Source organism: Cupressus sempervirens, chromosome 9, assembly GCF_028749045.1.
Source record: "Cupressus sempervirens isolate cs-2001-9-10 chromosome 9, ASM2874904v1, whole genome shotgun sequence".
Taxonomy (NCBI): domain Eukaryota; kingdom Viridiplantae; phylum Streptophyta; class Pinopsida; order Cupressales; family Cupressaceae; genus Cupressus; species Cupressus sempervirens.
Genome location: NC_143126.1, coordinates 694,528,403 through 694,553,887, shown reverse-complemented (window position 1 = coordinate 694,553,887; position 25,485 = coordinate 694,528,403). Strand labels below are relative to the sequence as shown.

General features: G+C 35.7%; 1 protein-coding gene across 1 annotated transcript in view; it reads left to right on the top strand.

The window, feature by feature from the left end:
* Positions 1-2,515: 2,515 nt before the first annotated feature.
* LOC149540622 (Cysteine proteinases superfamily protein) overlaps positions 2,516-25,485 on the top strand; it is a 55,379-nt gene continuing 32,409 nt past the window's right edge. Inside the window, exons 1-5 of the mRNA XM_089801712.1 lie at positions 2,516-2,973; positions 18,018-18,606; positions 22,113-22,186; positions 25,155-25,209; positions 25,410-25,484. Of these exons, the coding sequence (XP_089657838.1) occupies positions 18,442-18,606; positions 22,113-22,186; positions 25,155-25,209; positions 25,410-25,484 (369 nt within the window). The 5' untranslated portion in view covers positions 2,516-2,973; positions 18,018-18,441. The remainder of the gene's footprint in view (positions 2,974-18,017; positions 18,607-22,112; positions 22,187-25,154; positions 25,210-25,409; position 25,485) is intronic.

Genomic DNA, 25,485 nt, shown 5'->3' with positions numbered 1-25,485 from the left:
AATGAGAGTAGAGAGGATGCTTGGTTGCAACCTTGCCTCGTTAGTATGCCTTGTCTATAAGAAATGATATTGATTCTGCATAGAGTCACTAGGGAGTCAAAGTCCAGAGAGACTGCCAATGTAACCTTCAAGTTGACTCATGTGATGACACTTGTCCACATGCATATTAGGTTTCTTACATGTCATTGTTGCCTCTGGGATTAGATGTTACTTGTCTACTTGGTACCTTTGAGATAGATTGCTATCAAGATTCCTTGACCTAGATTCTTGTTACGACTTTTGGATTCTTATTCGTTTGGGACTTGGGGATTATCTTTTCAGTACATTGGGAGTGGGCCATTTAAGTTCCACGAGGTCGGGTTGTAGTGTTTCTTATACCATTGAGATTCGACAACTTAATGCTGATGCTAGATGAGCCTTTTGTATTTGTTCTATTCTTCTTATCTTGTGATTATGTTCTATGGTCATTTTATGGTATTTTGTACTTTGGTTATTTGAGATTCTATGGGATGTTGTATCTTCTCATGATAAATGTTCTTTTATCATTTAATACCCTGCGACGTGTGCAAAGGATAAGTATGCGTTCTGGTTATGCCATGTGGCATCTTATGTACTCGTATATTCTTTCATGTGATTTTGTACCTATGGTTATTCTATGACATGGACTTTGTTTACTTATCAGATTTAATTTTAATAAAACTTATGTGTGAGATTCAACATTATGGAACCCTTGAGAGATGTAACTATTATTGTATTGTTCATATATGTATTTGAGTTATTGCTTTCACTATGTTATCTCTTGTTTGTTTTAATCCATTTTTTTATAGCAAACTTAGTGGCATTATAGGTTAATTTCTCTTGGGTTCCCTAGCGGTGCATTACACTATAAATTATGATACTATAGTCCCATTGATGTCCATTAACAATAACATCATTCTCGCACCTTCTTGTAATTGTCTTTCCATTCTCTAATGGAAGTTTTCTTGGTCGGTTATTTGGTCCTAGGACTGTTGCAAATTCACCTAAAACTTTAACTATTTGTAATATATAACTTTTTGCTAAAGTAAACTCAAAAATTCATCTCTAGACAAAAATCTTACTAAACTAAAGGAATCATTTCTACAAAAATGTCGTACTCCAAAAAGAGGAATGAAATAAATCACAAAGAAATGCTTCATGACAAACCGATCAATAAAATGTCAAGATCAACAATAAATAATAGATAACTCATTTGCTTTGATTCTACATTACTTGTTGCTACATAACTATCATGACGATGTTTGATGTTCCTTACACGTGTTGTTGCATAACCATCTCAATGACGTTCAATATTCAATCTCATAGTCAACAAATAATAGTGTTCAACATGTCGATATATCTAACATGGAAGATTTTTGAAATGACACAAATAAAAAATCACCACCTATGTATCACGTTTTCTAAAATTATATAAAGACTCACCACACAATATTGTGCAAATAATTAATTAATAATAATTAGTATACAATATTTTTTTAATATAAATTACAATCCACATATCTATCACACCTCATTTGTTACAAATATTATTATATAGAATTCTTTATTTTATCGGATAACATCTATTATTAGTTCCTGCCAAGGCAGGATACTATAGCATTCATTGAAATGCAACTGTTCCATTTAATTGTCCAATGAGATTTGAGTATTTTTTGACAACTTTTTAGATTTCTAAAGTTTTAATATATATTGAAGTTTTTAGAATTATAGAGAAAACATTTATCTTCAATATGATTGGCTGCTTTTTGCTACAGTAGTGTCTTTGGCTCACTTAAGAACTTTATACACTCCAATGTGAAAAAAAAGAGAGTAATAAATAAAGTTGAAAAAGCACCATAAATATCTTGTACTTATTCTAAAGACAATAATAAATGAATTTTTAAATGTATCATAAATATTTTGTACTCATTTGAGAACAATAACAATCTTGAAATTTTTTTATTTTTTATTTTTTACATTCTACAATATTGTTGAAGTATTTTTATTTCAATTTAAAACAAAATTGGCACATAATGACAAAAATTGTACCACAAGATAGATCAATGTAATTATCCAAACAAAATAAATCTACCTCTACATTATTTTTCAAAAACTATTATTTGTCTTGCTCATCATTAATCGCTTAATACAAAATAGACATTCTCTTGGTCACGTATGATTTAAATGTATTTCTATATTTTTCTTTTACCACAACAAAATCAATATACATTATGTATCAATGACATTTCATTTTTTAAATTTTGTATTAGCTTATTAGTCAATGTTGTATTTGCATATACAAGCATAATACAATTTATTTTTTAACTCAAATTTTTTTATGAACTAATTGTATGACTAATGCAATAACAAATTATACACCGGCAGGAACTAGACGCTATGCGTCTTGTCTTTTATACTCATTCAACTTAATTTTAAAATACACAATCCATAAAAATCTTTTCGTATATGTTTGACTGGTGAATGAACTCATTCCAATAAGGTTGCAGCTATCCCATCTATAAAAAATAAATATTTTGACCTAGTTCAATTCCCCTTCAATGAGAAAATACTCTCAAACACGTGGAAAATTAAAAACGAATGGGATAACTCCACATACACGCAAATCAGGCGGTTGTCCTCCACAACAACTTACCCGCGGGAGAAACCCCGCAGAAGTAAATATCAGACAAACCTAATCGATCCATTTTTGAATAAGCATTACGCAACACGTACTTCCTTGCCACTTCAACGTTTCCAAATTGTTGGATTCTATGCATTGATTTATTTATATCCCTCCGTAAATATGTATTCCAATCTTCACTTTCGGGGCACCATGATTTTTTGAGGTTTCTTGTTCTACATTACTGGCGACTTTAAATCTGCAATTCCAACCGATCTGTCAACAGGTTACAAAATATTAGAAGGTCTTTGCTCCTGGGGACGTAATTCCTAACTGTAAGTCCCAGCTTTAACGGCCCTTGTAAGATTTGAAGCATTTTTCCGTGTAATTTGCAACTTTTATGATAAAAAATGAACAATTGTATAGGCTTTATAAACCATGCTGCAATCTTAAATGTGTGGAAGAGTTCATGACAAATTAGATCCAGGATTGATGAAAACCTAACTAGGCCTCTCAATTTAACGAACCCTTGATATGGGCTGGACAACGGAATTTTCGAAATTGTTTTAATTTTAATTATTTTAACTCGCGTCCGAGGTATTAAACCTTGCTAGGTTCTGTATGGGTTGTTCATCTTGTCACTTGTGGTTCACTTCCTGTTGCATATCCTTAGTTTTATAAAAGTTCTGACTGTCAGAAGATTTACCCTCCGGAGTTTCTCCTCATAATTTTTTTTCTGCAATATGAGCTTTTTATTCAATTCTATATTAATTTTTATAGTGGAAATGGATCTGTGCTTTATATGCCAATACATGCTTACTAGGATGATGGAGTTTAGGCTCATTTAGGAGCATATATAGACTTGTAGCTGCAAACGGCTGATCCTGTTCACACGAGGCTTTAAATATGATTTTTACCAGGACTTTTAAACTTTTTAAATGCGTGATCCTTTTACTTTATCCTTCCTTCGCACACCCTATCTTTGCGGGAAATTCCCATGGAAATTGTGCAATGCAAAAAATATCCAAGTTATGACAAGTATTTTCTTAAACTACAGTTAACATCTATTGAAAGAACATTAACTGAAACAGTTTTTCTATATAGGGGAAAGCTTTTTGGCTATTTGTTAGCAGTTATTCGTTTTCAATACAAAATTTGAGAAGTATGTTTGTTGATTTGAAAAAAATCATTTGATTACCATGCATTTTGGTCTAGGACTTTCTCGTGTCATGATATTTAATTTTTTTTTGGGTTAATTTCATCTTTTAGGACTTTACAATTTTTCTTTCTATGTATAACTTTATTGGGGATGTACCAGGTACTCTTGTTGTGTACTTCCAGTTCTGTTGGCCTTTCCTAGCCGCGCACAATAGGAAATTTTTGATTGAATAAGTTAAATAATTTTATTTTAATATGCACATAACTTTTACTGTATTCCTCAAAGCTGAAAAGCATTTGTAGAATTCCTTGTTTTCTCTCAACAATTAACCTATAATATTTACATTTGCATGTTTAGGAGTGTATAAAGACACCAATTATTCTAAACCTGGGGAAAAAAGTCGATTCCTTAGAGTTTCCTTGGTTCTAGATGATTTTATATCATTAGTTATTCATGACTTTGATTTACCAATCTCAAGGAATGGTTCTCTACCAAGAAATAACTCAGAATCTTTTCATACTTTTAGCTGATGCTAGCAGAAAATGGACTGTCATTGGCTGTTATGGTTTTTAATTTAGAAAAAAATCTACATTTTGATTTTTTAGGGTGTTATTGGTTGTGACAAATAGACGAATCAATAGAGAAAAGAAGACATTGAAAAAAATTAAATTTGATATTACTAAATTATAATCAAAAGAGAATCTCCTTTCATAAAATTGCATGGGAAATTTTACCAATTATTTTTCAATGTCAAGTGGATCAGACATAGACTTACATGAGTAATAACCAAGGACAATAGGAAACTAAATTCTTCCCTTTTTCCTTTCCTGCCATCTTATGTTCACTTCAGCTACTTGTCGACATGCACCAATCAGGACAAATCTATCTTCAACATACTAGGGCAATTTAAATCAAATAGGGAAGCACATCAAATCCTCCAGTCCTAATGTAGGTGGATCTCTAGAATCGTGTGGAGTAGCTGCCATTTGTGTTATTTGATTGGATGGCATCTAGAGAGATTCTCAAACCCATATCTCCGTGGATTTCTCTCACCATTTGCATAGTGAATGCATCATTCACTCTTTTGAAACTCCTCTAATTCCTTTTCTATTGAAACCGAGTATAGTAGTCTTGATCAGAATCATTTATACCTCTTTCAATTTCCCTCACCATTCATATAGTGAATGCGTTATTTGCTCTTCTGAAGCTCCTGTAATTCCCTTTCGATTGAAGCTGATTATAGCAGTCATAGATCTGACTGGATGGCATCTAGAGAGATTCTCAAACCCATATCTCCGTGGATTTCTCTCACCATTCGCATAGTGAATGCATCATTCACTCTTTTGAAACTCCTCTAATTCCTTTTCCATTGAAACCGAGTATAGTAGTCTTGATCAGAATCATTTATACCTCTTTCAATTTCCCTCACCATTCATATAGTGAATGTGTTATTTGCTCTTCTGAAACTCCTGTAATTCCCTTTCAATTGAAGCTGATTATAGTAGTCATCGATCTGACTGGATGGTCTCTAGAGAGATTCTCAAACTCGTATCTGCTTGGATTTCCCTCACCATTCACATAGTGAATGCATTATTCACTCTTTTGAAACTCCTCAAATTCCTTTTCTATTGAAGCTAAGTATAGTAGTCTTGATCAGAATCATTTATAAAATTATATCTTTTTCAATTTCCAAGCTAAGTATAGTAGTCTTGATCAGATTCATTTATATCTCTTTCAATTTCCCTCATCATTCACATAGTGAATGCGTCATTTGCATTTCTGAAACACCTGAAATTCCTTTGCAATTGAAGCTGATTATAGTCGTCATAGATCTGAATCATTTCATCGCAGACTTCTATTGGCAATTAGCCTGGCCATGGTCTACTGCATGCAAGTGCGTGGAATAAGTAAGAAGCCATATACAAGGACTTGTTGGTGGAAATTGAACCATCATCGATTGTTCACTAATGAGCTGAGTCCAATCAAGACATTGTTCACCTTCAATAATTATTTGGATGAAGAAATTCATCCACTAAAAATTGTGGGCATTTTCATTACCCTTCAGTCAGTGTAGGAGGACTAATGTCTGAATTTTTCTCAGCAAAATGGGACACTTGTAGTCTCTTAGGCAACCGAGATTTACCATTCTTTGGAGTTACGGACCGCTTCTGAGAAAATTTGATTTTACATTTGTTTTTCTTCTCTTGAAAATGCTGATAAGAGAGAATGGAGTTGAAATCTGTATGCTACTCTCTCATGTAAATGCAGGCAGGAGCTGAAAGTTTCTCTACTCACCATGATCAACCTGTTATCATTTGTTCTTATTTCCTTCATCTCAGGATCACGATGGTTTATGCTTTCAATTACAAGATCTGTTCATTGCACTTCTACTGGATAACCTGTAGCTCGTAGTAACTAACTCTCAACTAATTGTTGTGTCACTGGAAGTTTGTCTTCTTTATCAATTCTCTGCCTAAAATCATTTAATTTTATTGATAAGTAGGAGATAATTTCCACAGCCAGTCAAATTGTGATATTGCTATCAGGATTAAATTGTGTGATTTTTTGAGTCAAACTCATTGACCCATGTTTCATGAGTAGTGATTCAACATGAATCCATCTCTCATGAGAATAAATGGAACACTTAGCACTCATTGGATCTAGGTGATGCTCACACGGGTGAAGCACTGGGACTTCCCGGGAGGTCACCCATCCCATTACTACTCCAGCCTAAGCGCGCTTAACTGCGGAGTTTCCTCTGTGGTTAAACCCAAAGCTTGCAACCCCATTTGCAAAACCTTCACTAAGTGTTGTGCCTTACGAACCATTTATTAGAAAGCCCCTTAAGCTCATCAATTGATAAGTAGGAGATAATTTCCACAACCAATCAAATTGTGATATTGCTATCAGGATTAAACTGTGTGATTTTTTGAGTCAAACTCATTGACCCATGTTTCATGAGTAGTGATTCAACATGAATCCATCTCTCATGAGAATAAATGGAACACTTAGCACTCATTGGATCTAGGTGATGCTCACAGGGGTGAAGCACCGGGACTTCCCGGGAGGTCACCCATCCCAGTACTACTCCAGCCTGAGCGCGCTTAACGACGGAGTTTCCTTCGTGGTTAAACCCAAAGCTTGCAACCCCATTTGCAAAACCTTCACCAAGTGTTGTGCCTTATGAACCATTTATTAGAAAGCTCCTTAAGCTCATCAATTGATAAGTAGGAGATAATTTCCATAGCCAGTCAAATTGTGATATTGCTATCAGGATTAAACTGTGTGATTTTTTGAGTCAAACTCATTGACCCATGTTTCAGGAGTAGTGTTTCAACATGAATCCATCTCTCATGAGAATAAATGGAACACTTAGCACTCATTGGATCTAGGTGATGTTCACAGGGGTGAAGCACCGAGACTTCTCAGGAGGTCACCCATCCCAGTACTACTCCAGCCTGAGCGCGCTTAACAACGGAGTTTCCTCCGTGGTTAAACCCAAAGCTTGCAACCACATTTGCAAAACCTTCACCAAGTGTTGTGCCTTATGGACCATTTATTAGAAAGCTCCTTAAGCTCATCAATTGATAAGTAGGAGATAATTTCCACAGCCAGTCAAATTGTGATATTGCTATCAGGATTAAACTGTGTGATTTTTTGAGTCAAACTCATTGACCCATGTTTCATGAGTAGTGATTCAACATGAATCCATCTCTCATGAGAATAAATGGAACACTTAGCACTCATTGGATCTAGGTGATGCTCACAAGGGTGAAGCACCGGGACTTCGTGGGAGGTCACCCATCCCAGTACTACTCCAGCCTGAGCGCGCTTAACGACGGAGTTTCCTCCATGGTTAAACCCAAAGCTTGCAACCCCATTTGCAAAACCTTCACCAAGTGTTGTGCCTTATGAACCATTTATTAGAAAGCCCCTTAAGCTCATCAATTGATAAGGTTTTGCAAATGGGGTTGCAAGCTTTGGCTTTAACCACGGAGGAAACTCCGTAGTTAAGCGCGCTCAGGTTGGAGTAGTACTGGGATGGGTGACCTCTTGGGAAGTCCTGGTGCTTCACCCCTGTGAACATCACCTAGATCCAATGAGTGCTAAGTGTTCCATTTATTCTCATGAGAGATGGATTCATGTTGAATCACTACTCATGAAACATGGGTCAATGAGTTTGACTCAAAAAATCACACAGTTTAATCCTGATAGCAATATCAAATTTTAATTTTATGTGCCCTAGCTTGGTGTCTTTGATTTCTGGTAGTGTGCGTAATGAACTAGATAAATTTATCACCTAGATACTTGTACTTCATGGTGATTAAATTGTGTGTAATGAGCCCAACTTGGACTCACACCAATAACACCCGGAAAATTATGAATTTCTAAATTTTTTGACTTCATTATCTAATTCCAGGAAAAAATGCGAGCTTTAATTTTATCCAAGATGCTAAATGATGCCAAAATGATATCAACTTCCCACTTATTTCATTTGAATACCATATCAGAATAACAATTGAAATTGATGAGTAAATTCTACCTTCAATCCTGCCCCCTGAGTTTGCATATATATTCTGAAAATAATGTAACTCTCCTTGACTATGCAACTCAATTGAAACACTAACTGAAATGCAAGTAAATGAACAAGTGATGCCCATTATCAATCATTCAATTATTTGCCTATTACAGTAAATTTGGAACCTGTTCTCAATCTTCTACAGGCAGCCTCAAAATGATTAATCACTTCTCCCAAACTGGACGCCCTCTTCTCCCACTGTGATGGCAGTCAAAATACTCAATGATGACCTAGCAACGTACATGTTTTACCCTCTGATGTCAGTCACAGCCCACCTGATATTAATCATAGGTCATAGGTGTTTCTTTATTGGCCTCCAACCTGAATATTAGCGCCCAGAAATTATTGCAGGCCCTAAATATGGAAAATGCAGACCTCAAATAAGGAGATGCAGGTCTGTAAAACAGAATTGCTAGCCTTGTTAGATGGATCGCAGACCTTCAAAAATGAAAACGTTGTCTCTAGGATTTCCCAACGCTGCCACTGAGATGGATCGATTTCTTCAGGCAAACACAGCAATCTTTCCCACAACTGAATTGTCATGTCCCTAAATTTTAATGTAATAATTGAATTAAATTAATTAATTAATTAGTCTCAGAATTTAAATAATATAATAAAATGACTTTTGATTAATTACTTTAATTGATTAAGATGGGCCCAATTTAATATTATGTGTATGTGTGATTCCGATTGATTTAGTAAATCTTGGACCCACTTTTATTTAATTGTTCCGTAGGTGTTGTCGTCGGCTATCTTTGTACACTCTCGGAAAGGTTTTTCCCAACGGGTATTTAAGCACGGCTTGTAGGTAGTCGTTGGCATGCATTATTTGGATATTTTTCTTTGTATTGCGGACTCCTTTTGGGATTCTCTATTGTTCGCCATTTCAAAAGTGAAAGATCTTCCCTATTTGGTTTGTTCGGTTTCAGTGGGATTCAACCTTCACCCTATTCTGTTGCCTGTAATACTTCGCTCGGATCTAGCAAATCGGAGCACCATCTTGTGGCAAATATTATTTGAAGATTATATATTCTATCTCCATTCATGTTTTGGCTTTATTTATGAAGTTGGATTTATAAGTGTTTTGGTTACAAGACTTAGCATTCTGCTGCACACCATCCATCATTGTGGCGTACAACATCACATACACCTGCCCATCACCATTCTTTATGGCCATTTGGGCCTACGTACGACTACCCAAGACAACCACACTGCCTGATTGTCTCACCGTACGACCTCCTACCGTACTGCACCCTACTCGATCGTATGACCATTGTCCCTCCTGTCCGATGCTGAAGCCATCATCCACCGTATGGGCATATTCTTGACACCGTACGACCATTCTTGTACGACCTTTTTTGTGAGTTGACACCGTACGACTTTCCTATTGTGCCTGCTCTGTCACCATACAACCTTCTCGTGTTCTTGCTCTCGCAACCATACGGCCTAGGTCATTGCACGACTGTAGCATTACCAGATCGAAACATTACAGTGGTATCAGAGCAATCCCCTTCGGATCAAGATTCCCTTTAGGCTGAGTTTCCTTTTGGATCAAGTTCGCCTTCAGACCGAGATTCCTTTCGAATCAAGATCGCCTTCGGGACGAAATCCTCTTCGGGTCGATATTGCATTCGGGTTAAGATTACCCTCAAGTCAAGTTTGCTTTCGAAAAATTACAGTGGTATCAAAGCTTAGTTATCTTGCTAGCTTGCTGGGATGATTGAGAGATTTTGGTATTGGGATCACACTATGGCGTCGAACAACGATGGAGAGTGGTGGTTAAAGGCATTACAGAAGATTGGCAAAGAGCTCAACGAGGGTGTTGATCTTCCATTAGATATATTGGAAGTATGTTTGTGTCAGGTGAACCAATTACCTTCAAGATTTATACAGAGAATCCTCTTTCCAATTAAAGATGCCTTAAGTCAACCCAGGCTTTTAAGACACCACGACAAGGATAAAAGATTGGCAGTTGCAACATGTCTCAACTAGGTCTTGAGAATTTCGGCTCCTAAAGCACTGTATGATGATAACACTATGATAGAGATATTGCAATTGATAGTTGACAGCTTTCAGAGTCTTGATGACTTCAGTAGTGACCCTTTCAGTAGGAGATCTACAATATTGGAGAATTTTGCAAATGTCAAAGTAACCTTCTCTTAGATCTCAAATTGTAAAATTTGGTCCATGATATGTTTCATCACTTCTTGGTCACCATCAAGGAAGATCATGATACTAAGATTCCAATTGCTATGGAGTCTTATGATTTCGTGCATGGATGAAATATCCCCAACCCATCACATCTATGTTATGGGCTGTTGGTAATCTAGAATGTATCCCCTTTATAGCAACATATAGATTGGTCAATAATGTTTTCAAGCATTGTGAAGAAAAACTAATATCTCATTTGCACAAGTGGGAAAAAATGGATGACAATAAGGGTGATGCTTTACGTGAGGAGAATGAAGGCATGATTATAGGACTGCTCTAGGAGGATTTTCTAAATCTTTCTACTACACCAAAGTGGGGAGAACACCAAAAAAATGAAGAGGTTTCTTGCACGGACCTTGTGAAGACATGGACATATCAAGTTGTGCCCATCACCGAAGTTGTGCCTGAGGTTGTGCCTGCCACCAAGGCACTATTCGTTGAGAAAGTTCTATCAGTTGCCAAAGTTGTGTCCATCATAGAAGCTATGTCTGTTGCTGAGGCTCATTGTGTCATTGAGTTTGTGTCCGTCCTCGAGGTTGTGTCCACCGTTGAGGTTGTGTTTGTTGTCGAGGTTGTGTTTGTCATCGAAGCTATGTCCATCATTGTGGTCTTGTTCATCGCTAAGGTTGTATGTTCGTCACTGTTGTTGTGTCTATCACCATCGTGTCCATCACCATCATGTCTATCACTAATGTCGAGTTCGTGTCTGTCACAGACGCAGAGTCCGTGTGCATCGTTGAGTTCGTGTCTGTCACAAACACCGAGTTTGTGTCTGTCACAAATGCCGAGTCTGTGTCCATCACCGTCGTCATGTCTGTCATCGACACCAAGTTTGTGTTCATCGTCGAGTTTGTGTCCATCACCATCATCACCAACTTCGAGTTTGTGTTCGTAGTTGAGTTCGTGTCCGTCATTGTCGTTGTGTCTGTCACTGTCATGTCCATCACCGTCATGTTCGTCATTGATGCCGAGTTCATGTCCCTTGTTGAGTTTGTGTCCGTTACCGTCATGTCCATTAGAGACACTGAGTCCATGTCTGTCATCGAGTTCGTGTCTATCACCGTCGTATTCGTCATAGACATCGAGTCCATGTCTGTCATTGAGTTTGTGTCCATCACCGTCATGTCCATCACTGACACCAAGTTCGTGTTTGTCGTCGAGCTTGTGTCCATTACTGTCATGTCCATCACTAATGTCAAGTCCATGTCCGTCATCGAGTTCGTGTCTGTCACCGTCATGTCCATCACCGATGTTGAGTCTGTGTCCGTCATCGAGTTTGTGTCTGTCACTATTGTGTCCGCCATCAACACCGAGTCCATGTTCATCGTTGAGTTCGTGTTCGTCACTGTCATTGTGTTCGTTGTTGTCACCGTCACCATATTCATCATCGTCATTGTGTCTGTTGTCATCACCGCTGCCTTGTTCGTTGCCATGTTCATCATCGCCGTTGTCGTCATGTATGTCATCTTCATTGTGTCTGTTGTCGTCACCGCAGTGATGTCTATTGCCAAGTCCATCATCATGTTCATCACCGTTGTTGCATTTGTCAACGTTGTTGTGTCCGTCACCGACATCAAGTTTGTATCCGTCATCAAGTGTGTATTCGTCACCGTAGTTGTGTCTATCGACAACATGGCTGTCTCTTTCATCATTGTGTGTCTGTCATTTTGGCTACATTGGTTGCAATAGCTACATTTGTTGCCATTGAGACATTGCTTGCTATCGAAGCTCTATCCATCATCGAGGCTTCAACCGAGGCTCTGTGATCCATTGAGGTTTTTATCTGCAACTAAAATTTTGTTTGCTGCTGAGGTACTCTCCGTTTTCTGCCAAAGTTCCCTTTAATGAGGTACTCTTTGCTGAGGCTCGCATCATGCTGACACCCTTCACTGAAACTCTTGTCGCCGAGGTCCTCACAGTCGAGCCCCCCTTTGTTGACATTCTCATCACTGACGCTCTCTTCGTCAAGGTTTCATCCATCAGGAATATTATAGTGTTCGTTGTGATTGCGTTTGTGTGCATGACCATACCCAAAGAGATTTTTGAACATAATGACATAAAGATTTCATCAATTTGTGTCATTTGGATATTGGTGAAGGCTACGACAATGTTAATATTAGAGTGGCACAACAGATGCTTAATGACAGTGTGGTGCAAGGGAGGTTTGATGACAATTCACTCATTTCGCCTGTATGTTTGGTTTGGGATCCTGGTGACTCAGGATACGTCAATATTTATATTAGAGAGGCGCAACGAAAGTTTGATGGCAATGTGGTGCTGTGAAGGATTGATGTCATTTCACTTGTCTTGCCTGTGCGTTTGATTTGGGACCCTGGAGCTGTTGGTGTTTCGTCATATGACAGATTGTATAAGGGCAAGCAATCTTTGGGCAGTGAGGATTTGTCATGTCCCCAAATTTTAATGTAATAATTGAATTAAATTAATGTATTAATTGGTCCTAGAATTTAAATAATATAATAAAAAGGACCTTTAATTAGTTACTTTAATTAATTAAGATGGGCCCAATTTAATATCATGTGTATCTGTGGTTTCGATTGATTTAGTATATTGCGGACCCACTTTTATTTAATTGTTTCATAGGTGTTGCTGTTGGCTATTTTTGTACACCTTTGGAAACGTTTTTCCCCAATGGGTTAAGCATAGCTCGTAGGTAGTTATTGGTATGCATTATTTGGATTATTTCTTTGTATTGCGGATTCCTGCTGGAATTCTCTATTGTTCGCCATTTTCGAAATGAAAGATCTTCCCTATTTGGTTTGTTCGGTTTCAGTGGGATTCAACCCTCACCTTATTCTGTCGCCTGTAATACTTTGCTCGGATCTGGCTAATCGAAACACCATCTTGTGGCAAATATTATTTGAAGATTATATATTCTATCTCCATTCATGTTTTGGCTTTATTTTTGAAGTCGGATCTATAAGTGTTTTGGTTACAGGACTTAGTATTTTGCCGCACACCATCTATCATCGTGGTGTACAACATCACCGTACACCTGCCCATCACCATTTTGCATGGCCATTTGGGCCTACTATACGGCCACCTAAGACAACCGCATTGCTTGACTGTCTCACTGTATGGCCTCCTACCGTACTGCACCCTACTCCACCATACGACCATTGTCCCTCCTGTCCGACGTTGAAGCCATCACCGTACAGACACCACTCAGTAACGTACGGGCATATTCTTGACATCGTACAACCATTCTCGTACGACCTTTTCTATGAGCTGACACCATACGACTTTCTCGTTGTGCCTGCTTTGTCACCGTATGACCTTCCCGTGTACTTGCTATCGCAACCAACAGCCTAGGTCACTACACGACTGTAGCATTATCAGATCGGAACATTATAGTGGTGTCAGAGCAATCCCCTTCGGTCGAGATTCCCTTCGGATCAAGTTCCCCTTCGGATCAAGATTCCCTTAGGACTGAGTTTCCTTTCGGATCAAGTTCGCCTTCAGACCGAGATTCCTTTCAGATCAAGATCGCCTTCGAGACGAAATTCTCTTCGGGCCGATATTGCATTTGGGTCGAGATCACCCTCAAGTCAAGTTCGCCTTTGAAACATTGCATGAATCTCGTAGGTATTCAATGATAAGGCAGTCACAAATTCTCATCAATTATATTGAATCTATTAGTATTAACTAGCGTTTCAAAGCCTAGATATGTAGATAAAACTAACCTTCGAAATCTCAAAATAACAGTCCTCCAAGAAACAGTAATATAGTAATTTATAATTCCAATCTCCCAGTGACAGACAATAACAGTAAGGGAGATTAAAGAACAATTCTTAAAAAACTAATTCACAATAACTTAGCTGTGAATTACTATGAACTTTTCAGGAACAAACCCTTATGCTTCAACGTGGGCACATAACTCATCAAACTCGGAAACTCTTCACAAGCAACAAGAGCGAATAATTAAGTGAACGCTTTTCCCATCAAATGGGTACATATTTATAATCTCCAAATGGTACAAAGTTTCCCGAAAGCAACTTCACTTAAGAAGCTTCCTCAACACAACATTAAAATATAACAATGTGCCATATAATATAATAATTATTAATTACTTTTGGCTCCCAAAAATGACCTTTTCCACCATAACATAATATTTTGACACACAAGGCCACTGTTTCTTGTATCCACGATTTAAAACTTTTCATCCCGGTTCTAATAGGCAATGATATTGAGGTGACTAACATAAAACATCAACAAAAATAACAACCTCAACAAATCTTGATGAATAATAACAATGATTCAGCTGTCTTGCGAAAACAACTGAAGAAGTATTAGAATCAAAATTTGACAACACTAGAGTGATCTTGATGAAGAAAGATGATGAATGAACTTGACTGAGTGACTTACTATAAATAGATGCTCCCTCCAAGATTCTTGGAGCCCAAACCAAAAGCTTGAAATAAAAACTGAGAGCATATCTCTCATCAGAACCAACAATATGACTTACTATAAATAGTAAGTTCCTCAAACGAAGCTAAAACACACCATAGGCTGCTGGAAAGCCTATACCCCAACCCCACAACTGAGACCCTCAAATCCCACTGTTAGCTCACGAGGGTCACGATGGCGAACTGACCAAGCCAATTGCAGGAACCTGCTAAAAATGGAGACATGACATTGTATGCTCAGAGATAAATTTTGATTAGGGAACAATTTTAGTAGAATTTTGAGAGCAAAGAAATCTATAATATATTACTGTTTTTGAACTTATTAACCTTTTCTAGATTACCTTGTGGCACATAGCTAGCTTGGAGATTTGCGTGATTCACTATACCTTTGAGGAAACCAAGCCTTGTATCATCACAATTCGTCTCTACATGAGCTCCACAATTTTACTTCTTTGTTTCTGCCAATTTGCTTTTGAGTGCCTGTTAAAATGAGTCTTAGGGCAATCTAATCTACTACATGCACCATCATAGGTGAGCATTAATGGCATGCATTAATTGTTTGTGCATGTAAGCTGTTCTTTGAATGCTTCTTTTCGCTGCTATATTTGAAAATAGTGGCTCAAGTAGTTGATTGGGGAAATCAATGATTTCAAAAATCTTGTTGGGTTCCAAAGGTGGTTTCAGAAACTTATACAAAGCTGAAAATCAACTTTTTAAATCCTTTGAAAATATTCTTTGTATGCTAATGCTTAAGGATTTTTCATGGTTATGGGTTCTTTGATGGATGTCAACGTGACTGAGAGAATCTTGTTGGCTCCTGACAAAGCTTTTGGAATAAGGCCAAAAGACTGACACAAACAAATGAAAGATGCTTTGAGTTTGAACTTTTCAAAACATAAGTTTTGCTGAACTCAGCAAGGTTGTGAGAACCTTGTTGGAGATCAATGTGGTTGTGGAAACCTTGTCAGGTTTTGACATGAGTCAAGGAACTGAAAAAAAAGAGCCAATGCAAAGGAAATCATTTTTAATCCTGTAAAGATTAAATTACTTCGTTGGAACTTGGAAGGGTTTTCAGGACACAAGTTTCAAAACCTTGGGACTTCTCTGCTAGCATAAGCCAAGAAAACTAAGAAAAATTGAGGCCGACAAATACAAAGACAATACATAGCACATGAAGTCAAGTACAGGTTAGTGCATTTACATGTATATTATTCAAGTTTTGCATTTAGGTTTTCAGCACTTCAGCATACCCTTGTGATTTTTTTTTTCAGACAGTATCATGTGCTGCAGCACTAGATCCGGTATTGACTTTATTGAAGGCGTCATGTTTTGGACATCTGACCCCAGTAGCCAGGGCAAATGATCATAATGTGAACTTGGGACTGAATTGAGACATGCTCATTGGGCAAATGATCAACAACTTCAGATGGGGTTTGGGTTTCTGACATTTCCTCAATACAGTGAATTTGATTATGGGAACAGTTGGCTGGGAAGACATGCAGTAATAAAACTTAATGTGTGAAATGGCCAAACAGAGATATGGAGTTGCTGTCCTTGCAGACAGTAATGCTTTTTATGTTTTGTCGGATAACAGAATGTTGGAACATGTATATTAAATTGCATCTTAGGAAGAGTGGACAGCAATTACGTGCATTTTGATTGGCAGTAGGTTAAAATTCTTCATTTGTATGCCTGAAAGAGTCCCTCCTTTTTTTACTCCTTCAGAAAGTTGGCCTCTTGGCATCTAATCATTATATAATGACTACTAGTTCAAATGGTTAGCAAGCATCTGGCACTAGGTGCCCAGGCGGTCTCTGGTTAGTTGCAATTACCATATTCTAATGTAATACAACATTCTCATTTTACCAATAAAAAAGTCAGAATTTATCAACATTCTTGCAAAATTAGAGGTCCATTATAGGTTACAGGTTGATAGTACATTTTTTGTGCTCTGAAAGCTCAAACATGACTTTAAACACCTAAACACAACTGCTAAAGTCCTTTTACACAACATATAGGGAGACTAACTGTAAAACTGATGTTCTTTGATGTGGCATTATATATATAGATATATATAGGCTTTCATTGTATTGCTTAGGCTGTAGAAGACTTCTTGGATTGTCCAAAGTATATTCCGTTGTCAAGTTGAGTGGTTTCTTATTGGGCTATTCTTTGCCCATCTAAATCCTTGGCCAAGGTAGATTAGAGGCTGGTTTGCTGCAATTGATCGCTAGAGGTCTGGGTGCTAGCTGACAGAGGGGAGGTTGATGGGGAAACTCCACAGCCTTGTCATCTGCTTAGCCGACACTTTTAACACCGGAATGCTCAGGTGGCAGGACTAAGGTGCCCCAAGCCTAACCCCGGGGTAGGGAGGGCCTTTCTCGTATGAGATTGTGTGGGGATATGATAAGGTCTGCAGTTGGGTGGTTAAGTTTATGTCAATGCTTCTCCTCTTCACCTGATGCTGAGGTCTGCACAACATATTGACAGTTATTTCGATGCATATATGAATTCTTAATCTTTTGCTTGTACATACTTTACATGTTACTTTGAAATGCATAATCGTATATATGGTTTATTATTAAGTTTCTTTCAAATGTAATGATGGAAGTTGGTAATGGAAGTTATATTAGTTTCTTTCATACGAATTTGATATAGTCATTTGCTTAATTTCTGTTTACTTATTCTTGTATAATAAATTCAGTTGATAGTTTCCTTTCTATACGAAGTAACGGATTAGAACTACCTTATGTCTTTCTGTTATGAAAGTCAGTTATAATCTTAGAATATGTTCTTCAATTTCAGCTTAGTAAAATGGTATGTTACAGCTGGGGTTTGGGAACTCATGATTTGGTTTGTGCAACAATTAGTTTGACTTTCTGACCACTGAATGCAAATGCATTTCTAATGCCATCATGGGTGCATAAACTGAGCCTATTTGTTATTTCTTTTTTAGCCAATGCGTGTGTTGAGCTCTAATAATTTGTTAAATTGCTATCATTGCAGAAGAGTTACTTTGGGGGAAATTTAGGCTTCTGAAGATTGAATTGCAACGAGTTGGCTTGTTGCTTGGTGCTTCTTGATACTTCATGCTGTCTTGAGAGCATGAAAGAAGATCTAAGTCTGCATGTTTTTCCTGTTAAAAAATCTTTGTATATTATGGTTATGTCTGCATAGTGATTTAAGTCATTTCAATACTAGGCAACTGCTCTTGAATCATTCCATATTTGCTCCATGCTACGTCAACTTTCTGAATTAGAAGGTTATTTTCAACACTTGGCGATCACTACACACAAGAGGAAAATACTTTGCTGTGAGAAATTAGAGAACATCAAGTTTATCCTTTCTAGTAACAGAGTGATTTAACCTGGCATCATCTCTGATTGGTCCATAGAAAAAAAACATTTTGCTGCTATTTCAATAAAGGAATATGAATCGGGATAAGGGGAGTTTTGGGGAAAGTTCTAGTTCAAGTTCCTTGAGCAGTCAACAAGATGTTGGAGATGACAGGATGATTGCAGAGCTACTTTCTGAAGAGTACTCAAAATCAAATGCTGCTGTTGGTAGGCGCCTATCACATCTAGATTCCATTCCGGTGAGATTTTCTTCTGTAATGCTGTCATTTTGTTTGGTTAAAACCATAGCTTTTAGTTAGGTAACTATAATAGCTTTTCTATCATGTTATATATTAGTGGTTGTGATTGGCTTCCTTATTTTATGTTTGTTGCTATGTTTTATTGATTCAGCCATCAAAATACTATTGTGATTCTATTGACTATGCTTAGCATTGTTTGCTACTTTCTTATTCAGTATGAGTGTTGTGAATGATTTATCAATTATATTGTATTATGCAATCTGTATATTATGGAATTGCTTCTAGTTTGTCTGATTTGATAATCACCATTGTAAGAGTCAATATTTCCTTCAATTTAATAGTGAATATTCTTCCAGATATTTACTACAATAAATTCACAAACCTTGTAATTTAAATACCTTAATATTCTATCTCTTTAAGTATCATTTTTTTCATTTTAAAAATATTTACATTATATGGATGCAAATATCTAAATTTAGGTAACATAATTTTTTGAAAACACAACGAAAAGATAATGATGGTATAAATGAGAGAGTATTAAGAAGTGTTTCCGAAAGCACAGTTGCACAGGCAAGTGCAACAATTTGCTGGACAAGTGTCCTAATGGGTGAGCAGCTACCACTTTCATGTATGGCTGAGCTTGATGTTGTAATTGAGACTATCTTAGAAAATACCTACTATACTTCTACAAGAAGAGAAGCTACATGTACATCACATAAGCAATGCTTGTATCAGACATCTAAGGTTTTTGCCTTTTTCCTTTTACGTGCAGAATGCTTGAATTATTTTAAAAACCGATTCATTCATTTTGACTTGATTACCTTATTGGCTTTTTGTGATATAAAGGCATACATATTTATATTGTCTGATCCGGAGGTAGTATTCTAATCATTATAGAAATCATTTGTAACTCTAAATAACACTACTAAGGCACTTTTTTATAATGTAAAAAATGATATATATCATTGAATTATTATTAATAACTTGCTTACAACTTACATCATGAAATGTTCAATCGATGTTGAAAATTTGGGACATTGTGAATTACATCAGATGAGTACTTAAGATTATTGTTTCTGTTATATAAAACTCTTGAGTCTCCCTTCTGCTGTTGGTTGAATCATACAAAAATTTGACAAAAAGAAAAAGATTTGTACAGAAACAGGAAAGTTATTATTATCTTATATGGTGTGCTTTGATGGGTTTTCTGTGGAAAGTAGTGCATTTATTTTATGAAGGGTGATGGGTTCCTTTATAATTCCATATGCAAAGAGTGATCACAAAGAGTCTGAAAGAGTGTAGGAAATAATTAGAAGTTTAGAAGAAATGCCTTTCTAGGTAGATAGGTCTTTTACCAATTTAGTTTAAGTGGATTCAATCTTTGCTGTAAAATTAGGTAATTTATTTGTGTGGAAACTTCTATCCTGTTGTTGGCTATAAAAGTTAAATAAACTCACTAGTTTTTGTAAATCCAACCATCGTGTTACTGGTTCTGCTAGGTTAAGTAAATAGTTCAACCACCAAATTGATGTATGGAATACAATCATACGTGCATGACTCAAGGATGTGATATGCTCAAGAGGTCACAAGTAAACTCTTAGTTGCTCTCAATCTGGTGTTGTAAATTAACTAAGGTAGATGTGGCCTTGATTATATAGAAGTGACACCTAACTTCTGTCAAATTAAGGATTGATGAAGCAGTGGTGGCACTTGATTACCTCAAATCAAGGCGTACACATGTCCTTATTAGTATAATAAAGCAAATTAAACCTACCTAAGTTGAGAACTGGTGATGTATGCTTATCCTAGGTGGGTAATAAGCAATAAAGTAAATAACTGAATGCAATAGATAAAATAATGCACCAAGACTTCCAAGTAATTCTTGGTTAAGAGTGCTCGGATATTCTACAATGTAAGGAAAAATTATCATTAAATATATGTTAATGGTTGTTCAGTATCTCTCAAAATCAACATTACTTATACATACTAAGGTTTGCAACATTTCTTCATTGACATTTGTTCCTAGGACTCATCATTGCATCAAGTAATCTTACCATTTCAATTGAATAATAACAAAATGCAGATAAGGTAGGCCTGTTATATATGTGATCATAAACTGAAGCTATGTAAATTAGAACCAATCATATTTTGTATATTATTACAACAGAAGTTCTGCCCTCACAAAATTTGTTATCATTTTGCTATCTTCACTATGACCAAGGAACTTGCAGAACTAAGGACAAGGCCAATCATGTTAATCATAGTTTGCCGACTCAGATTCGGACAGTACTCAGCAAGCTGAAAATTATCAACTCGGGAAAAACTCAGCATATATTCGACAAAAACTCGGGAAAAACTTGACAACTCAAAGTACTAAAATTTAAAATCTCTTAAAGAAACATATATTTTTTGTAGAATTCAATTACAAATTGTATTAAATTAGAAATTGACATCTCAACAGAGAAAATGCATAGTTTTATAGCACTAACATCACATGAAAAATGCATCTGATCCAGTGTTTTCCTTGCATTGAGATTTTTACCTACATTTTTTAACATCTATAAATACCCAACAGTTAAACTTGAGAGTACTCGCCCAACAAAAAAAATTGGGAGTACTCGGCAACTCTGAGAGTACTCGCAGAGTTTGCAAACTATGATGTTAATCATATCTAAAGTTATATACTTAATGAAAAGATCTACTAAAAATATACAAATAGTTTGAATTAAAAATGCAAGTGTAATCTGATTGATGGCACAGTTGCAGGTCTTTAGGGAATTGATCATCAGAAAGGAGAAAATCTCAATTTTGACCTCATTCTACTGTTATTATTCATGGACCACTTGCATATCCTCCCCAGGAATCAAAGGAATACAGTTCTTAATAAAATCATAGATAACCCCAAGAGCGTTTTCTTCAAGGAAATATCATAAAGTGAAGCCTCCATCTATAATTATTTACTAATCAAAATTCCTATTTGATCTTGTAAATTAAGATGAAGATACACAACCCTTTCAGGTCACTTGCATTGCTAGAGAGTGTTCATTTTCGTAAACATAATTTGCTAGTAATATAATTAACTTGAGTAGATGGGTATGATGTATTGTAGTTCTCCTCCAATAGAATCATATAACCTCAAGAGCATTCTCTTCAAGGAAGAATTAAGGTTAAACTTCCATCTATAGTTATTTGTTAATCAGAATCTCTAGTTAATCTGATTAATTAAGATGAAGGTACGCAACCCTTTTCAGGTCACTTGCATTCCTAGTTTGTCTTATGATATTTTGTTTAGTGTTTTTTTGGGCTTTAGTTTCTGAGCCAGGTAGAGGTTCATGCAACATGTGGTTGAGCATGACCATCACTGGTTGAAATATGAGTTAGAAGTTTGAGTTGATTTTATATATTCTTCAAGTACATAAAAAGGAGAATCTATTTCCTGCAAGCTTTGAATATCTTTTAATTTGCTGAAATGAAAAGCACATGTTTGACATTTGTCTGGTTGACAGCATGTCCCTCGCATTAATGGGGCTATACCTGATGAAAATGATGCAACTTTTGATCACCAGCGACTATTTGACAGGTGAAATATTTTCTCTCTTGCAATCAGAAGGGGAACATTAAGATACAGTTTATAAGCATATTTGTTTTCATATGACTAAGAAATAATTTTTTTTTTTTTTGTAGATGTATATCAAATAAATCCACCATTGTTTCTCTGTTAGTTTCAAAATTTCTTTTGTTATTTATTGCTTTATAACACAGGACACTTTGTACAAGACATATATCAAAGAAGTATCAGGTTGCAGACACAAACAATACAGTCAAAGATTGCTTCTTATAAAAGACTGGAAAATATTTGAGGAAATTAATAAAATACAGAATAGATCTGAGATCAAGCACAGAAATTACAAATCCAGTCTGAAGGTCTATCCCTGCTAATAAGAAAAATAAGAAAAGAAGAGCAGTACAGATCTTAACTAGCATTACAAATATGCTACATAAATAAATAAGGCCTTAGTGGGGTCATAAATTTCCCTTATGACCTGCGATTCTATGTGATACTGCTGAGAGTAAAAAATGCAGGCCTTCATTTCTCATAAAATATTATATCCTATAATTGTCTGGATAATATAACCAAAAACCTAGACCTCGTCAGAGTCTCTAACCAGCTTTGTTTCCATGATAAACTTTCAATGAGAGAGGACCCAAATTGAGGGTTTGATTTTATGTAATTCATTGTGTAATGCTTATAATGACAACACCGACTATGTTCAGCTTAAACCTTTACTCCAAAGTTCCAAACATGTTTTTGTTTGTAAAACATCTTTAAAATTTCAAATTGCAATGCTTTCAATAATGGCATTGTTTCCATGAATAAAATACTCATTTGACTTTCTCCTGAGCTCCCTAAATAAAATTTTCACAATTCTGTGCTAAACAAGGGATGCAATGCGTCAAAATTCTTGCCAATAATTGGAAAAGAAGGAAAATGGAGATTTGAAGGTAGAAAGGAAGGATATGAAGAGAGAGCTAAAAAAGAGAATGATATGTTATTATAAGGACAAGTAAAGGTAGAATGATAGAGAGAGTTGAAGGGAATTTAAAAAATATTAATAATTATATTATTTTAAGAAATATATAAATAACAATAGAAATTATATTATATGAACGAACTGGTCATTTCTACCAATTAAGTCATAAGTTGAAATAATTGATTAAAAAAAAAAAATTGTTGATGACTTAATTCAAACTACCAAAATATCTAATTAGTTTGAGGGGTAGTATTAGTTTTACAATTTGTAAAATGGTATTAAAAAAATTAGAGTAAGATTGTAAAATAATAGCTAGTAAAATATAGTGTAAACTTAAAGAAATAACATTTTACAAATGACAAAAATCAACATCAATGTAAAACTAATAATAAATATATTCAAAATAAGAAATATAAAACATTTAACTCTATATTTGTACTTGGTAAGAAAAATAGATAGTGATAATTAATATTGATTAGACATTCATTGGTGAGGTGGAAGATAAAAATGATTACTTTTTTGAAAAGTTAATCTACTTGTCACAAATGTGGAAAATATAAAGTTGTAATTAATGCATTCATTAATGCATGATAGACTTGTTAGAAAATATTTGTATTTTTGTGGAGAAAATTGAATTTTCTCCTTACCAAAAATAGTATGGTCCAATAGAATGAATGAAAAATGTGATTTATAAAATAATGAAAAATTAGAAAAAGATATAAACATTTGAAATTTCTTTTAATCTTTTAAATTCTATGAGTTGATTAGTTAATTGAATTGAAAAATTGAATTGAATGATTCCAATACTTTCCTGCCAAAGGCAGGAACTAATAATTGGGGCATCAATCAATGGTCTACAGGTTCGCACATATGAATGTAGGTCACAGTTTAATGGTCATGATCGAGGGCATGATTTATTGATAACTTTCAGATAATGTTCTTTCTTATCACTTAGACAGTAGGTCTATCCCTGCTAATAAGAAAAATAAGAAAAGAAGAGCAGTACAGATCTTAACTAGCATTACAAATATGCTACATAAATAAATAAGCCCTTAGTGGGGTCATAAATTTCCCTTATGATCTGTGATTCTATGTGATACTGGTGAGAGTAAAAAATACAAGCCTCCATTTCTCATAAAATATTATATCCTATAATTATCTGGATAATATAACCAAAAACCTATACCTCAACAGATTCTCTAACCAGCCTTGTTTCCATGATAAGCTTTCAATGAGAGAGGACCCAAATTGAGGGTTTGATTTTATGTAATTCATTGTGTAATGCTTATAATGACAACTCTGACTGTGTTCAGCTTAGACCTTTACTCCAAAGTTCCAAACATGTTTTTGTTTGTAAAACATCTTTAAAATTGTAAATTGCAATGCTTTCAATAATGGCATTGTTTCCATGAAAAAAATACGCACCTGACTTTCTCCTGAGCTCCCTAAACAAAATTTTCATAATTCTGTGCTAAATAATTAGGGCATCAATCAATGGTCTGCAGGTTCGCACATATGAATGTAGGTCACAGTTTAATGGTTATGATCGAGGGCCTGATTTATTGAGAACTTTCAGATAATGTTGTTTCTTATCACTTAGACAGTAGGTCATCCCTGTAATTTTTACCAAGCATTTCATGACCTGCATATTATCTTCTAAGGAAAACCTTAAGGCTTCAGGTATATAATGCACTTTGTTGCCATGCTAAATTTCAGAGAATATACACCAATTTATGTATAACAGAATAATAAAAGTAAATAATGTATTGAGAACAGTTGGCTACTGCAGCCATTATGTCTTAATGTAAATACATTTATACAAGCTTTAGCAGTTACGGCCAACATGGGCTCAAGTTGACATTTATGAGTTACATTCTAATAAATGTGTGATATATCTTGTGACTTCTACTGACTACTATTATATAATCTTCTTTTTCCTGTTTTTTTTTTTTTTTTTGCTGCCCTAATAAATCATTATGCGAACGGAGTTGAAATAATGGTTTTCTTGCATGGTAGGTTAAATCAGCACGGTTTATGTGAATTGAAAATGGCTGGTGATGGAAACTGCCAGGTCGGTAGGCTTCTTTATAATGTATTTCGAGTTTTCACTGCAGGGAATCAGATAGAACTCATGAAAAGGAATCACTTGTTACCTTTTCTTTTGTGATGAAGTTGATCCTTTATAATTTCCTCATATATAAATTTAAGCTTGTGGTATTCCAGTTCCAAAATATTAATATTTTGTGGGCTAAACTTTGATTGTCTTTACAGTTTCGGGCATTGTCAGATCAGCTATATAATTCTCCAGAGTATCATAAGCATGTCAGAAAGGAGATAGTCAAGCAGG